Source organism: Mauremys reevesii, linkage group 18 (assembly GCF_016161935.1).
Source record: "Mauremys reevesii isolate NIE-2019 linkage group 18, ASM1616193v1, whole genome shotgun sequence".
In the NCBI taxonomy this organism is placed as follows: domain Eukaryota; kingdom Metazoa; phylum Chordata; order Testudines; family Geoemydidae; genus Mauremys; species Mauremys reevesii.
The window spans coordinates 6,713,924-6,729,818 of NC_052640.1; the positions used below are offsets into that span (position 1 = coordinate 6,713,924).

The window sequence follows — 15,895 nt, forward strand, 5'->3', positions numbered from 1 at the left end:
TATAATGGTGCACCCCTGCTCACACTCACACTCACACACACAGAGAGAGAGAGAGCTAGGGGGACCAGACAGCAAATGTGAAAAATCAGGATGGGGGTAGGGGGCAATAGGAGCCTATATAAGAAAAAGACTAAAAAATCAGGACTGTCCCTATAAAATCGGGACATCTGGTCACCCTACACACAGCCTTAAAAGCTGCAGTATGATCTTAGAGTATCAGAACTTCTACAGATTTCACAATGCAAATTCTGAGCAGTATTCTTACTTATTATTTAAATAGGACTAATATATAGCCATTTCTTTAAGTGGCTGAAAATGTTAAGAAAACCACATACGGTAAAACTGTGAGAAAACTGAATTAAAAGAGGATATATAACCAAACAGTGATTTATAAAAGGGTATGAAAATGTCACTTATATTAGATATGCAAACTTTAAAAGCCTCAAAGTCCTAGCATGACACCAGACAGTGAAAGAAGCACTGGACCTCTCAACCACAACATGCTTTCTATTTTTCAGTTAGACTCAAAAGCATTTCACCATTTCTAGTTTTGTTACTAACAAGACACGTGTTCCTTTGTTCTTCTGTTTCACTATCAGGGCTATGTATAAAAATCTAGTGACATATTTCTACATTTAAAAACATGTTTATTGATGCATATATGTATGTATGAATGCAATACAGTACTTACATAACCAAACTGAAGTTCTGACCAGTCCTATGTAGTTCTACTCTGAAAAGTGACTGTAAAAAAATGCAATTCCGTGTTTGTCACCTCCCTTCAACTCCATATCCGATATGCTCTGTTCATAAGCAAGTTACTATTTTCCTAACTACCTGCCCTGCAAATGCAACGAGGTATGTGAGAATCAAGTTGGTCTCTCTCTTGCACCATCACCAATAATATGGATTCTACAGAGCAAATTATGACAGAAGGTAACAATTGTGCAACTCCTTTGCCTTCAATGAGGTTTCATAGAAGGGACCAACTGGAAGTTAGAAAACAAATCCAAGCCTGTACAAGGAAGAGAGCCCGTCTATTTCACTCTCTTAGCCGTACTAGCTCTGCAGGCGTATGAACCAGTAACAGCTCATTTTCGTCACTCAGAGCAGCAGACGGGACACCAAATCCACACAAAGGTTAAAATCCTGTGCTGGGCCTCCAGGAGGCTCTGGGGGAGAGAAAAGGTGGCTTTCATTGAAAATTTTTACACCCTCAGAATTCTGCACTGCTTCAGGAGCTAGTGCAGCCCCCAATTTACAACAGCCTCGTGAGGGCGGCCTCTGGTTTGCTCTGCAGCCTGGAGCCGTCCAAAATCCCCCCTAGCACTTGGGGGCATGATCCTGCCCCTAGCATGCTCTCTACCCTGAGGTTTAAAGGGTGGTCAGGGTACTGAGTGCCTGTGCCAGGATGGGGGTGGGAATTCTCCTATAGCCCTTTGTGGTCCCTATATGCTGCTGCTGTGGCTTCTATCCTAGGGTGACCAGATGTCTCAATAGTAGGGGCTTTGTCCGATATAGGCAACTATGCGCACAAACACCCCGAGAAAATAGTGCCCCGATTTGTCACACTTGTTATCTGGTCACCCTCTACACAAGAGCAGAACCTGTCCCAAGGAGCATATTCAAATAAAATGATTATACATAGTCTGTTTTCACAGTAGACCCACACTTGGAAATGAACAGGCCTCTGAGGATTTGAAAGAGACAAATTAATGTCCTGTTTAAATAATGTGTTAATGGATTTGGTCATTTGCCTTCCCTTGAGTAACCTTACACTCTTAGGGTCCAATCCTCCAGTAACAATATCTTCTAGGAGACGCTTTGTTTGAGTAAAAAATGACAGAACGGAATCCATAGCTTAAGTAGTTCTCTCTCACTGCTTACATTGCACAAACTTGGCATAAGTGACATAATGCACATATACAACAGAGCTACTGTGCCAGACTCTGCTACACTGACATTGGCTGGCTGCATAGATGGAAATTAATGGTCACAACATGTACCTATTTCTTGAATTTCGATTAGGAGCAGGTTCTGTGAAGCATGATCTCATTCTAGAGACCTCAGAGCTCAGGAAAATGCCTGTTTTATTTGAATCACACAAGGTGTGTTTATGAGACTGGGCAATAAGTCGCAGCTCTCAGGGGTTTTTCATCTGTGATTAACACAAAAACTCAGTGCAACTTTCCCACACAACTACCCGGGTCCAGAGATGATGGTTCCTATTCTAGCTGTAAATGGGGCCCCAGGTGCGCATACAAATAATGCACATACCTAACAGTTCACACACCTATTTATGGGCATGAGGGCTGAGACACTGCTACTGTGGAAACCATAGCTCTGGATTTCCTGGCTCTTAGGTTTTAAATTCTCAGCCTCAATGTGCACTTACATTGCTTTTTGCCTTGAATTAAAACTTCTGTGCCTTACAGAAAAGGATATGGCAGAAATGTCCAGCCTCAACAAATATGAACCGAATCATCATTTGAATTCTTTTATATGGCACTGTGTATTTAAAGGATCCCCAAGCAGTTAACATATGAGGAGCCAGATCATGCCCTGGGTTGAGTGGGAATGACAATGGGGAAAAGATGACATGGGGGGGGGGGGTGTCCTCTTCCACCCCAATCAGCAGCACTTAAGGATCTTAACCTTTTGAAGCATAGGCAGGGGCGCTGGTTCTTGCCTGCACAGTGCAGCCTAGCTCCAAGAAGGTATGGGCCACACTCCCTGATCAAGAGACAGCTTCCCAGGCAGCTCATGCATCCTTTTACAAAGAAGCAGCAAGGCATAGCTGGCTCTGAGTGCCCCGTGGCACGATGGTTCCAGCACTAGAAGCACAGCTGGCATTGCTCTGCTCCCTGAACTACTGCAAAAGGCAAATTTAGACGGACGTTTAATAGGAATCCATTCAATGGCTACTGAAATGCAACCAACTCTAGGGTGCAATATAGCTGCTGTTTGACAGCACATAACTCTCTGCAGTACTTTAGAACAGGAGGGGAGGAAGAATGCCATATCCAGTTAAAACCGCGGAGGGGAATTAGGGAGGTAGAATGGAACTGGCCTGTCTGATATTTTTACAGCAACAAGGTGAGTGAGGTGAGAGAGAGAAGTTTTCGAGCACACACAGCTCTTCTTCAGGTCAGCTCCACAGTACATTTTCCAAAGTCTAGACATAACTATGGAGGAACAAAAGCTCAAATACATTTAAACACGTAGGGCAAATTCATCCTGGATGGAACTCCAATGACTTCAGTGGAGCTTAACTAGGGATGAATTTGGCTCATTTCAATTTATGCTGATCTATAATTTTAGATGTAGAAAGTCTCTACAAAAAAAATATAAAATAAAGTAACTGTGATCCTGTGACAACACATCTCAGCATCAACTGACAAAGAAAAACTGTGCCACCGCACGAAAACAAAGTTTGCTCTTGGAGCTGGTTTCATCAGCAGTTTTTAGGTGTCCTCAGGACAACTGCATATTGTGTAATCTCCATTTGTGTCACAAAACCCTTTACTAAAACTCACAGCAAGTAAAGTACAGAGCAGAGCAATAGCCTCCTCATTATTATTTCAGAGGACTCCTATTTTCATTATCATCTTAGGCATTTCTAAGGCACCCGTCACTCTGGTATCTAGGTGCATAGGCAATTTACAAGGACGGTTGGTAGGCTGTTGATCATCAACATAAAAGTATTTCCTAATAAGTGAAGTGCTAATCAGATGACATTCTTATCATAAAAATAAAGCTGCTCTTAAAAAAAAAAAAAAAAAAAAAAAAAGCACCCAAAGTCTTCAGACGCTGGAACACAAAAGGCACCATCAATATAAAACAAAGTGATTGTTCTGATCCTACCATCCTCTCCAATATGCACATGCAGGGCCTCTTCCTGTAGCAGGCTCCAAGCAAAAACAAGACCTGGCTCAATTGGGATGTCAAAACATCAAATGTTACATATTTAACTCTTGTGCTTCTGAAACCCCACCCACGGAAGGATTTTTATTTTTTTATTTTTTGTAAAGAGCTTGATATGATTACACCTTCCTCACTGTCGCTCAGTTAGGCAGGACAAAAGGTTTTGCTCAGTGTTACCTATGGAACCTTGCTAAAATAAAATTTTAACTAAACTCTATTTCACTCCCCCAGTTTTTATTCCCAAACTCAAGACTATTTTGAATGAGCTCTACAGGTTTTCTTAAATTCTTGCATGTGCTTTTTGTAAAGGATCCCTTCCTCCTGCCCCCACCCCTTACCCCGCAGCCCACATTTCGTCTCCACTTTAGGCTCTGCTTCTTAGCTGCTTTCTTTCAGCCAAGAGAAGCTTAGCAGGAGCCCATAATCACTATCCTGAGATTAGCCCTGGGTAGGTGTTGCAGATAGAAGCATGGCATTCCCTTTCTCAGAGCCAAACACACTACCAAGCTCAACGAGTCAGGCCAGATCCTGGAATCACACTCGGGTGTCTTGCAGAGTTAATGCGGGACCAGCCTCACTCTCTTCATTTTAACCTCTGCAATTGCAACTCTTGGTTTCCTGCCTTTATGCAGGGTACATGGTGCTTTCCCTAGAGAACAAGAGTTACTGCATAACAGCAATTTTAGGTAGAGCCAAACCCTGCTCCCACTGATAAAACTCCCATTCATTTTGATGGAAGCAGGATTGGGCCCATGAAAAGCTGCTGCCACCTTAAACAAAAACTCCCCTGCTACCTTTTTTGAGGGTATTATTACTACAAGTATTGAGACGTCACAGTCTGTGTGTGTACAGACAGAGCGTGCATTCAGACTGTATATCAATACGCAGTCGGACACTTTAAAAGTGAATTATGAAGGAAACAGAGGTTCCAAGTATCTATCCTTGATTGCTTCTTTAAGACACAAAGATGGCTACCAAGGGCCCCTCCCCACCCAAATATTAATGTTGGCTCTGCTCTTCCCCCTCACACATTAGAAATATTAGGTCCTGGCTTCCCTGTTTGCTGAAGGGTTCTTTGAAGGACTTGAGCTGAACAGTAACATCACAATAGGCTGATGCCTGAGCTGCAGCTTTCGCAGCCCAAGACTCAGTACTCCTTTCTGACTCACTTGAAGTTTGGAAAGCTACAGCTCAAATTTCAGCCTCTGGTGGAGTTGCTATTCAACTCCAGTCCTTCAAAGAATCCTTCAGCAAAAGGGAGGGTAGCCAGGACCTAGTATGTGGAAAACTGGGAGGGGGGCGGTCACTGGGGGGTGACAGAAGCAAAAAAGCACTCAGCCCTCACATTATAAAGGAGCAGTGAAAGGCACATACATTTTTTTAAATGCACTGGAATAGTTTTAGGGTGATTTGTAAATAATAGGAAGTTCTGAACAAACAGCTCGAAGAAGGAAAAAAATAGAATGCCTCTTTGTAAGAAGACAACAGCAGTGAGTATAGGTTTTGAGATACTGTTAACACCTTTTTGACTTTTAAATAGGCTTTTAGAACGTATTCCCTTTTGTGCAACAGAACCGTGAAGACAAACTTCTGACACTGGTAACTCGTTAAGGGAAGACTAAGATTAATCACAGGCTTCAACTTCTGCACACTGTTGTCCCATGTTACAATCTGTTAATATACCGGGAACTCCTCTGAGGCCGGTAAAGGATGTTAACACTGCAGTTGTAGAAAGTCCCTGACCCCAAACTATCACAGTGGCATTTGTCCAATTTTTAAAATGTGCTGAAATGCTCGTCGTTAGAAGAAAGCAGATTCAAGCCCATAATGCCCAACAGATCATGCAGAGTTTCCATCTGTGAATAAGCTAGTCACAAAACACGGGTTTTTCAAAAAATATCCTCTCTCAATCCTGCAGGGCCAGTCTTCTGGTTTAAAACCCACTTCCCAACCTAGACTGGGGCCTCAAAGGAAACCTGTATTAGAAAGTTTTCTCCTCTCCAGTCATGTTACCAGAGGGGTGGAGACTGGGTCAGCCTATAGAAAGAACGGGGGCACACCAAGTGGTTGAGCTGCTTCTAAAGCAGGACCAGCACTGATGTCCCAGTTCAAAAAGATTTGAACATGTACTTACTTTGTGTGTGTTTTGTAAGTATCGGTCATCATTTAAGCATAAAAAAATAGATCTGAGGAGAATGTTCCTATTAGCCTTATTTAACATTTTAAAATGTGTGAGCTGATTGTAGTGCCTTTCATCCAAACAATCTCAAAGCATTTTGCAAACCACAGATGCACAGGAATGCTGCACCTGCTGCTGAAATGCAGCCACTTCTAAGGTAGAAACACAGCAACTGTTTACCAGAGCATGGAAGTATTTTCTGCCAGTTTAATTACAGCAATGTTTGATAAATAAACCGAATTATCTTTTACACTGTGTTCACTTATTAGACAGAACCAATCTAGAATACTAGATGTCTCCCTGAATGTTATAATTTGAATACAAGAAAAAACCACAATTTCATCTGCTTGAGATCCTGTTATAATAAGTACTGAATAGAAGGGTCAGGCACTTGTGAAGATATATATTTTGACTGTCAGTGACATGTTATACTGGGACCCAAATGTACATTACAGTATGTTACTCACATTTGTTTCAATTGAAATACCAAATAAAACACCCACTGCAATGCACTCTCTGTCTGCTGGCAGCATTCCATATAGTTAAGCTCCTGATGTCCTTCATCCCCAAATGCTCCATTAGAAGCAGCAGGCTGTGCTCTATTGTTGGAAGACTCAGTGGAACACATCCCCAGTAGGTCAGTTACCTCTCGTCTAAATCGCTTAAGGAAAGAGTATGTTAGAACCCAACAACTGTTTCCTGTTCACACCTGATGGAATAAACAATTTGACAACTACCAAAGTATATGTATTTTTTAAAAGGGACATCAGAGCTGGCAAGCGGTATTGGACTGACAGCTCTGGTGACTCAAGAATCTGTTGATCCACAGGACAGTAACTGCATGAGCAGTGGTAATGCAAATTTCCACATACTCTCACCAATAAGCCTCAACCCTAGCTGGAATGAGCACCTCCAAGGTGGAATTCAGTTTTTATGGCCTATTCAATCCTAGAGCTCCCTACGTGAAACTAACAATTATAGGGGTTGTTCTTGAAATAGGAATGCCTGTTAACCAGGAACCGGACTAAGACCATGAGTTCATGTCACATCTACCCCATTACCAACTCCCGGAGTCAAACCTGGCTAAAACCACCCTGGCTCAAAAAACACAGCAGTTTCTAAAGACCACTTTTTGAATAGAGTACATGCTCTACCTTGTTCTAGTCACATTCACGTAGCTTATCTAAATTCTCTCTCTTACCTCATCCATTTTTTCTGATGTTGGCGTCTGGTCACCAGGCAGCATTTCTTTAGTCTCCGAAGTCTCAGCTTTGGATGTCCTACTCAGCTGATCAATAGGAGTCATACTGGCCTCTGACGTTCCTCTTGAATTCTGACTCAGAGGAGCTGTCCCAGGGATTGGCTCGTCGTCATCAGAATCTGGTAACGGTGTTGGACTAATGTCCTCCAAGCCAGTGCTGGAGGGACGCGAGGACGGGGTTTGAGCTCTGTAACTGGGCTGAGAGTTAGAGCCGTACAATGGGATAGGAGAAAGCTGGGAGGAGGAAGAAGAGATAGGGCTACCTTCCATTCGGATCTCATTGTCCGAATCATGTTCATTGAGAAAAGGTAACTTTGTTCTCTGCTCTTTCAAGAGCATCTCAATCCTTGAGTCTAAACTGTTATGCTGCATTTCAGACTCCATGGTTGGGGTGCCAGGTGTCTCGCTCCTTTCTGGAGTCTGAGAGAAGGATGCTGTACTTTGTTCGGTAAGACAGTTTGACTGTGGCAAGGATGGGAGTTCCTCCTGTTTTTCTTTCACAGGAACAAAATCAATATTAGTAGCAGCACTACTTTCTACTAAGATCTCAGCTGGAGGTGGTACAGGTCTCCGGTACTCAGTGTCTCTGGAAGTTTGGGGATACTGCTGTTCATCAGATGGGGGAAATACAGCTGGTGCTTGGTATGGAGAGAAGGCAGATTTATAACTTGAAGAACCAGAGTGGCTCAGGGGAGGAGTGTGAGAATATTGTACTGGCTCTTGCTGATGAGACTTGAACGTGCTAAACTGATGTTCTGACCCTCTGTAAACACCCGCCGAGTTATGGACATAGTGATGTCCTGGTCGTCTATTGTAGGCATCTGTAAATTTTGTTTCATGTCTCCTGGGTTTATACCCAGAGTCCTGTCCGTAATGGTAAGCTGGTGTCGTTTGACGACTGGAATAGGTTGAATCTTGGGAAAACGGAGTCCCCAGTCGTGGGGTGAGTGGGGTTCCTTGGGACTGTGGGGTATACTGGCTATATGAGTTTGGGGTGTCTTGCCGACTGCTGGAATAGGCTGTATCGTGGGAAAACGGGGTGCTACTGTTTGGGGTAATGGATGATCCCGCAGAAGAAAGGTTACTGTCTTTCAGACGTTTTACAGAATCAGTCAACTATAAAAAATAAAATAAAAGTAAATAATAGATATAGACACACACACACACACACATACACATTCAAAAACTATTTGTCTGATTTTCTGAGAAGCTGAGCACCAAGACTTCCCATTGACTTCCATGGCAGTAGTGGGTGCTTGCAGCTCTGAAAACCAAGTCATACACAAATAATTATCCGTTAAAACATGTAGGCAGTTATTTTGGTTTTTAAAGTGTGTAGGAGAGGAAGTGAAGGAAATGGGCAAATACTATTTATTCTTTGGCAGCAATGTTAAGGTCAAGAGAATCAGGTGAACATGAGACATCAAGAATACTGAAAATAAAATACAAAATTCTGTCAACAGTTTTTGAATGTAACTAGAGAAGAGAATGAAAGAGCACCATTGAAACCAAAAGATTAAGACTGTTTTACACAGTATGAAGAGACCCAAGTAGCTAGTTTACATATCAGACCATATACATATACACACTGGCCCCACACTTGCAATCAGTTCCACATAGTAGACCCGTATGCAAGCACTGAACCTGTGGAAGTCAATGGGGCTTTGTGTTGGTTTGATTGTCAGCTCAGACCCCCGATCTGCCCACCCGCTACATGTTAAGCTCTAGCAGAAGAGTCCATCTACTATATGTAAAGAGGTTGTGTCTGAACTGCAAACAAACAAAAACAAAAATTAAACAGAAACTTCACAAAGACACATGATCAGGTAGAATGTTTCCAGCTATGGAATCTAAAAACTAAAAAACATGAACCTCGCAGAACAGCCAAATAATCAATCTCAATGAAATTTACTTCAAAGGCACATTGAGGAGTTTATCCAAACACCCCAATTAAAGTTTGAAGCCAGTAACAAGAAAGAAAGAAAGAAAGAAAGAAAGAAAAAACCCTCAAACAATGAGACATATCAGCATCATGCCAAAATCAATGTTCAGTAATGTAGATAGGCAGCAGAGAGTTACCCAGTCCAAATCCCTTTCACATCAGCAGGATATGGCCTGAGCTCTAACACAGCAACAACAAAAAACAGAAACAACCAACCAAAAAACAGAGAAGATTTTACTGAGGCTGCAGTGATCGTTTTTAAAGTTCCTATTTCAAAGTTATCTGCTACTTTTTAAATTAAAATTCGCATGTCAGTGGCTCCAGAGAATCCTCACCACTGTCAGGTTTCGTGCAGCACCCAACTGTCTGATACACTGACACAATCACACTTACAGACGGAGTTATTTTTTGCATGGTATGGCTGTTGCAGACCATAAAGATTTGGCAGTTAAACTTTCTCTTCCTCACTCCACCCCCACCTCCAAAGGTTACAAAGGCAGGTCATATTTACTCCTCCTATAATTAATTTATGTATCAACTCCCTGGGTATTTGATTGCCTGCAGGTGAGAGCCAAGAGCGCACTCCCAGCCAACGGCAACATAAGAGCCAGAGCCAAAGCCCGCTGAAGTCAATGGGAGTTTTTCCATTGACTGCAATAGGCTCTGGATCAGGCCCTGAGGGAGGGAGGGCTCTAAGGAGGGAGCAGGCAGACAGACCAGCTGACCTTTACGGCTGAAACAGGGGGAGAGGAGGCAAATCAAGAAATTTCAAGCTACTCTACTGGAATGACTACAGCACATTAGCAGTGTCTTGGCAGAATCTGGTAGACATTAACTGAAGGAATCACCAGAATTATTGTTCTGTGGGTCACCCCACAAAAATTCAGTTCAGGGTAATATTGTATAATAAATTGCAAGACCTTTAATCAACAATAATGGTGGTGACTGATGTAAACAAAAAATGATGAAGCAACGAGAGGTCTCATTAATAACTGAAAACCAACCCATAATAGTAGACGTGTACAACACATTCATTTTGGATCCTCTGTAACAAGGCAATAAGTACAACCCTGTGAAGTGCTGAGCACCATCCACTCCTTCTGAAGTCACTGAGAGTGGAAGGTGCCCAGCAGGAGACGCTCAGCACGTGGCAGGACTGGGCTATCTAGTCAAATCACAACCTCTTTCAGCTCCACTCTTCCACGTTTAAGGGTGACCTGCTGAGGAGAAAATGAGGCCTCTTTATGATGGAGAAAGATGACCTGAAAGGTTTTGTTTTGAGGGAGTTTGGAGATAGGTTTTTTTTTTTCCTCCAGTTTGGTGTTCACATTCAGTATTCAAGACTTGTCTATCTGGAGAACTAGTGAAATAAGGATACTATAAGATTCAAAGAGAGAAAGAGGTGAGCAACTGAGAGAGGGGGAAAATATTTATAGCTACAATGTTTAAAACTATTAAAGCCAAAACTTCCAAACCTGGATGCCTCAAGTCAGGCTCCTAAATCCATAAACAGACTCCAACATAAAAGTGGGCAGTAATCCATGGGAGGGCAGGGTGCTCAAAACCACTGAAAAGTCAGGCCACTTTTATTTGGAAGTCTATGGCTCCAAACCAGCAAGTGATTCCACACAGAACATGGGCCCATAAAGAGTCTCTCTAATTTAAATGGAGATCTGTGAAGAAGCAGCTGACTGCCTGTCAGTCAGTTGCAAGTGAGTTGTTTACACAGACTACTGCTTAAGAGCCAAACATTAGACACCCCAGTTTGGAACTTCTGGGCTCTGTTTTTGTTAACCAAGTGATTCCAATGACCATTTTGGAGAACTGATGTCATTGTTAAAGACACAACACCTCTACTCTTCATTTTAAAAGGTGTGGGGAAAAACCCTCAAATGCATGAGACAACCTCCTGAAAAACTATGGAGGAACCAGGATGGGCATTCCTGATATTTTTAAGAGAAAAAAGGCAGAAAAGATACCCTAACCTTTAAAATTCAAAACACACGTCTTTCCCATCTTCTAGCAAAAACCTAGAATAACCTTTAAAGTGAAGGAAGAGAGGACAAGTTTATCCTTGCAAGTCACTCCATTGACTTCAACAGGGGGACCCGATGGATGGATTTGGCCCAGCATCCTTAATTACAGAAATTACTAAAGTTACTAGGATGCATTTAGTTAGTTCTGTATATTTTTATAACAGGACACAGATCACTCACAACATTCACTTAGGCACAGTGGGAATTTGCACATGACACTTATAAAGAATTAAATTTGCTCTGGCAAGTTCCAGTTATTAAATTCAATGTATTTATTTAAATACAGATAATGAATTTTAAAGTAATTTTTACAATGTACTGACAAAACTACCCCAGGATGGAATAAAAACAATACCACACGTCACTTGTTATAGGAGAATCTGTTTGAATCAACCCACTGTCTGCTTGTAAGTTTTTAGAAATGTACTATTAAAATACACCCAAGCAAACTGTACCTGCTGAGTTTCATTCACAGTTGGCGAGACATCCTGCTCATTGCCTACAGGAAGGGTCTGCGGAGTGTAAAGACCATTAACCAGCAGTTCATAGAACCGCATACGGGTTTCACCTGCACAAACCACAATGAAAGTTTATTAAAAAAGCCACACACCGTACATCGAAAGTCTCTTTAAGCCTTCCCCAGAGCCAGCTAGCCCTCTGAATAGCCCCCATTTCAGCCAACATCTTTCCACCAAAGGAGGCCAGGGCAGTACTTAAGGTAAGTGCCACCGTTCCTTAAAAATCTGCCGGACAAGTGATGCAAGGCGCTCCCTTCTCTGATGATGGGAGCGACCACATCTTCAACCACAGCATCTGAAAAAAATGCATTAACAATAGGCCACCTCTCTTTGAGATGAATGGGAAAGGGTACCAGAAAGCATTAAAAAAAATTAGCCAGGGCAGAATCCAGCATTAGTAGTTACACTTGAAACTTGATGTATATAATTAAGGATACTGTAGTCTCTGTTAACGTGCTCCCTTGAGAGAGAGGTTTCTAAGTAGTCTTTTTCCCTCTTATTCTATTTGGCTGCTCTGTTTCTGTGCCATGCTTTCTGGAGAGCAGTAATTTCTTTCTTCGCAGAAATGTCAAATGGTTTACATGTGTCAGAACTGTAACTTTTAGAAAAGCTTCATCTCACTAAATGCAACACCAATTCTGCCAATACCTGTAGCCAGTTTAGAAGCCTTTTCCACATAAACCTTTCCAATAGAATATGAGGTGTTATTAATACAAATGAGATGTAATCGAACACGATGGAAAAAATAATTACCACTTCTTTTCCAAGAAGGTACTGGCTAACCTGTGTTTTGATGTGATGCGTATGTAGCACTTTCCTAGCATGAACATTCTAAAGCAGTGGTTTTCAAACTGCGGGTTGCAACCCAGTACTGGCACTGGGTCACGGCGGCTCTGGTCAGCACCGCCAGCCAGGCTGTTAAAAGTCCTGTTGGCGGTGCTGCCCAGTTAAGGCAGGCTAGTCCCTACCTGTTCTGACACTGTGCTGTGCCCCGGAAGTGGCCAGCAGGTGTGGCTCCTAGGCGGGGGGGGGGGGGGGGGCCCGGGGATCCTGAGTTGGGGGGGGCTTGTGCCCCTCTGTCTAGGAGCCGGACCTTCTGCTGGCCGCTTCTGGGGTACAGCACAGTCCGCGGTGCCAGGACAGGCAGGAAGCCTGCCTCTGCACCCCAGCTGCACTGCTGACCAGGAGCCGCCTAAGGTAAGGCCATGCCCCAACCCCAGTCCCCTGTCCCAGCCCTTAGCCCCCCCCAAACCCAGAGCCCCTTCCTGCACCCAAAACCCATCCCTGGCCCCACCCCCAAGCCTGCACCCCCAGCCCAGAGCTCTGACCCCCTCACACATCCCAACCTCCTGCCCTAGCCCTGAGGTCCCCCCAAACCCAGAGCCCCGTCCTGCACCCCAGATCCCTGGCCCCACCCCAGAGCATGGACCCCCAGTCCAGAGCCCTGATCCCCTCCTGCACCTCAACCTCCTGCACTCGCCCACAGCCCCCTCCCACACCCTGAACCCCTCATTCCTGGCTCCACCCCCACAGCCCTCACCCCTGCACCCCAACCCTCTCATTCCCCAGCTCTCTTGGGTCAGGGGCATCAACAATTTTCTTCAACTGGGTCGCCAGAAAAGAAGGTTGAAAACCACTGTTCTAAAGAATGCAAACCTTCATGCAATACTGATATCTATGTTTAACATTCTTATTTTCAAGCTGCTGAATTCTAGTGAAGACACAGTTTCTTAATATTAGACAAGTTTGTTTACTTTGAGCCTGAACTTGCTTATTTTGCAGTCAGTAAGTTTGTCACAGATTTCAAAAGAAACTGGATCAGACCCTTTGAGATATTTTCAGTTTTTCTTACATGAGGGGTGGGTTCTTTGTTTTTTAGAATGTGAGAATATTTTTTTTTTTAAATTGAAAATTCAGTTTAAGTTAACATAGCCGAAGATGTTTCTTACCCAGGGGTTTTATCTTTTTCTTTTCGATTACAAATAAAAAAAATAAGTAATGTATAACTGAAAAAAGTAAAATATAGTAAAAATGCACAAACCCAACGCCTGAACCTGCAGCTCTCACACACATAGTATGCATTCATGTGAGCGAGTACTCCCACCTAACAGGACTACATGAGTAAGTGCTGCAGGATCAAACACCCAATTCTCGTACATAATTGTCCATAACTAGTATCTACAAATGCACTTCTCTAAAGAATCTGCTCCAGATTAAGAGATTGATACTGCATTATTCAAATAAAACGCCCATTAAATAAACACTGCCTATCAGTCTCCAATAATGTTTGGTTTTACAAAACTGCTTCACATATATAAATATTGGGCCAGATTTTCAACTTGTGTAAACTGTCATCGCCTAGTTAAAGTCCATGCAGCTACGACAATTTGCAGCTGGAGATCTGGCCCAGAGCATTTGAAATATTGAATTCACATGAAATAATAGCACTTGCCATCAATGTTGTAAAGTAGAAGCAAGTTTAAAATTAGTGTTTTTAAATAGCACATATACCTTAGCTTCCTCCCTTCCCCTTTTTATTTGGTAAAACAATAAATACTTAGTATTTATATTTTCATTTTCACAGAGCTTTGAATTACCCCCACAGAGGTAATGAGGTAATTAACTATTATATCCATTCTACAGATGGAGAAATGGAAGAAGATAAATTAACAGAATTGTCTTAAGCTACAAAAGAAGTCCATCTCAGAACTGGGAACTGAACTCATGAATTCCAAGCTCCTAGTCCTGTGCTCTGACCACATGATCATTAAATACACAGATAAAACACTTCTTGCACTCCTTTTTACACTCATTTATTTTACTAAAATTTGGAATCCAATATTGAATTTTTATAAAAGTACATTTTACTACCTTCTTGAAAAGCTGAATATTGCGAATAAATTGATAAGTAAAATAAAAAATATAGACTGTGTAGCCAAAGATGTCATAAGCTGCAACTGCTATTTTTAGCATTATATTTTAACTGATCTTGCCATACCACAAAGCATTGCTGGTATTATTGCATCTTTTAAAAGAACCAAAGTAGCCACAAGTTTTTAAAAGGTTAAAATTAGAGGCATAGAGAGAGTTTATGAGTTACATGTAAAAATGAAAGTGCAATTTAAAATTAACGTCTTAATGTTTTCACCAAAGTAATTAAAACATGCAAAACCACGAACTTCTTAACATGCAGTTAACTTTCCTAGCTCTTAAACGACCACCTGTTCTAGGATTACAAAAATTAAATATAAAATCAACAAAAAATAGAGGAAAACTCTCCAATCAGCTTGCTCAAGAAGTCTCTTAATACCTACTTTCACCCCCTGTGAATCCATTTTAATTCCCATCATTAAAACTGAGAGTGGCTTTTGCTCCAATTTCAATGTATATGTTAATCTTCCTCAAATTAAGAGGGTATATATCAATTTAAGATGAATTAGTGCTAAAAATATTAAATCCCAAAATCAAAGCATATGCATTTCACAGTCACAGTTTATTTATAATGGCAAATTATTTAAAAAACTTTTCTGGGTGTTCTTTTAATATTTAGGCAGTAATGTCAAAATTATTCCATTATACTCACATAACATGTGTTACATACCCAATGTTATGTAAACACTGCACTTGAAGGTTGTTGAAACTTTTTTTTTATACTTTGTATGGTTAACTGAGACAAATATAGCACTTTTTTTCTTTGAGAGAAAGGTGTTCATGGGCTCTTCCTCTTTCTTAAAGAAAAACAGTTTAACACACGTGCTTCAAACTCAAATCATCATGCTTACAATGCAAGTAATAATAAATAATAATAATAAAAATTACAAATAAATGCCTGTAACGTTTTGCGTACTTCACTGCTTTAGCTTTTAGCCAGATGTTTAGAAAGGTCCTTCACTAGCATGCTTGGGGAAAAAACAACACACATAAAACAATAATAATAAGCAGAATTTTAATATTCTCAGTACTTGAATAGTTACTGCACTGTTAATTCCTGTAGTAGTACCATTGTGGCTCAGTCACGCTGAAGATTAAAACTGT

General features: G+C 41.7%; 1 protein-coding gene across 16 annotated transcripts in view; it reads right to left on the reverse strand.

Annotated features, from left to right (window-relative positions):
- SETD1B (SET domain containing 1B, histone lysine methyltransferase) overlaps positions 1–15,895 on the reverse strand; it is a 104,131-nt gene that overhangs the window by 50,084 nt on the left and 38,152 nt on the right. For all 16 annotated transcript variants that reach the window (XM_039505252.1, XM_039505267.1, XM_039505263.1 and 13 more), the window contains 2 exons: positions 11,798–11,910; positions 7,305–8,480 (listed from right to left, as the gene is read on the reverse strand). In XM_039505252.1, coding sequence (XP_039361186.1) covers positions 7,305–8,480; positions 11,798–11,910 — 1,289 coding nt within the window. The remainder of the gene's footprint in view (positions 1–7,304; positions 8,481–11,797; positions 11,911–15,895) is intronic.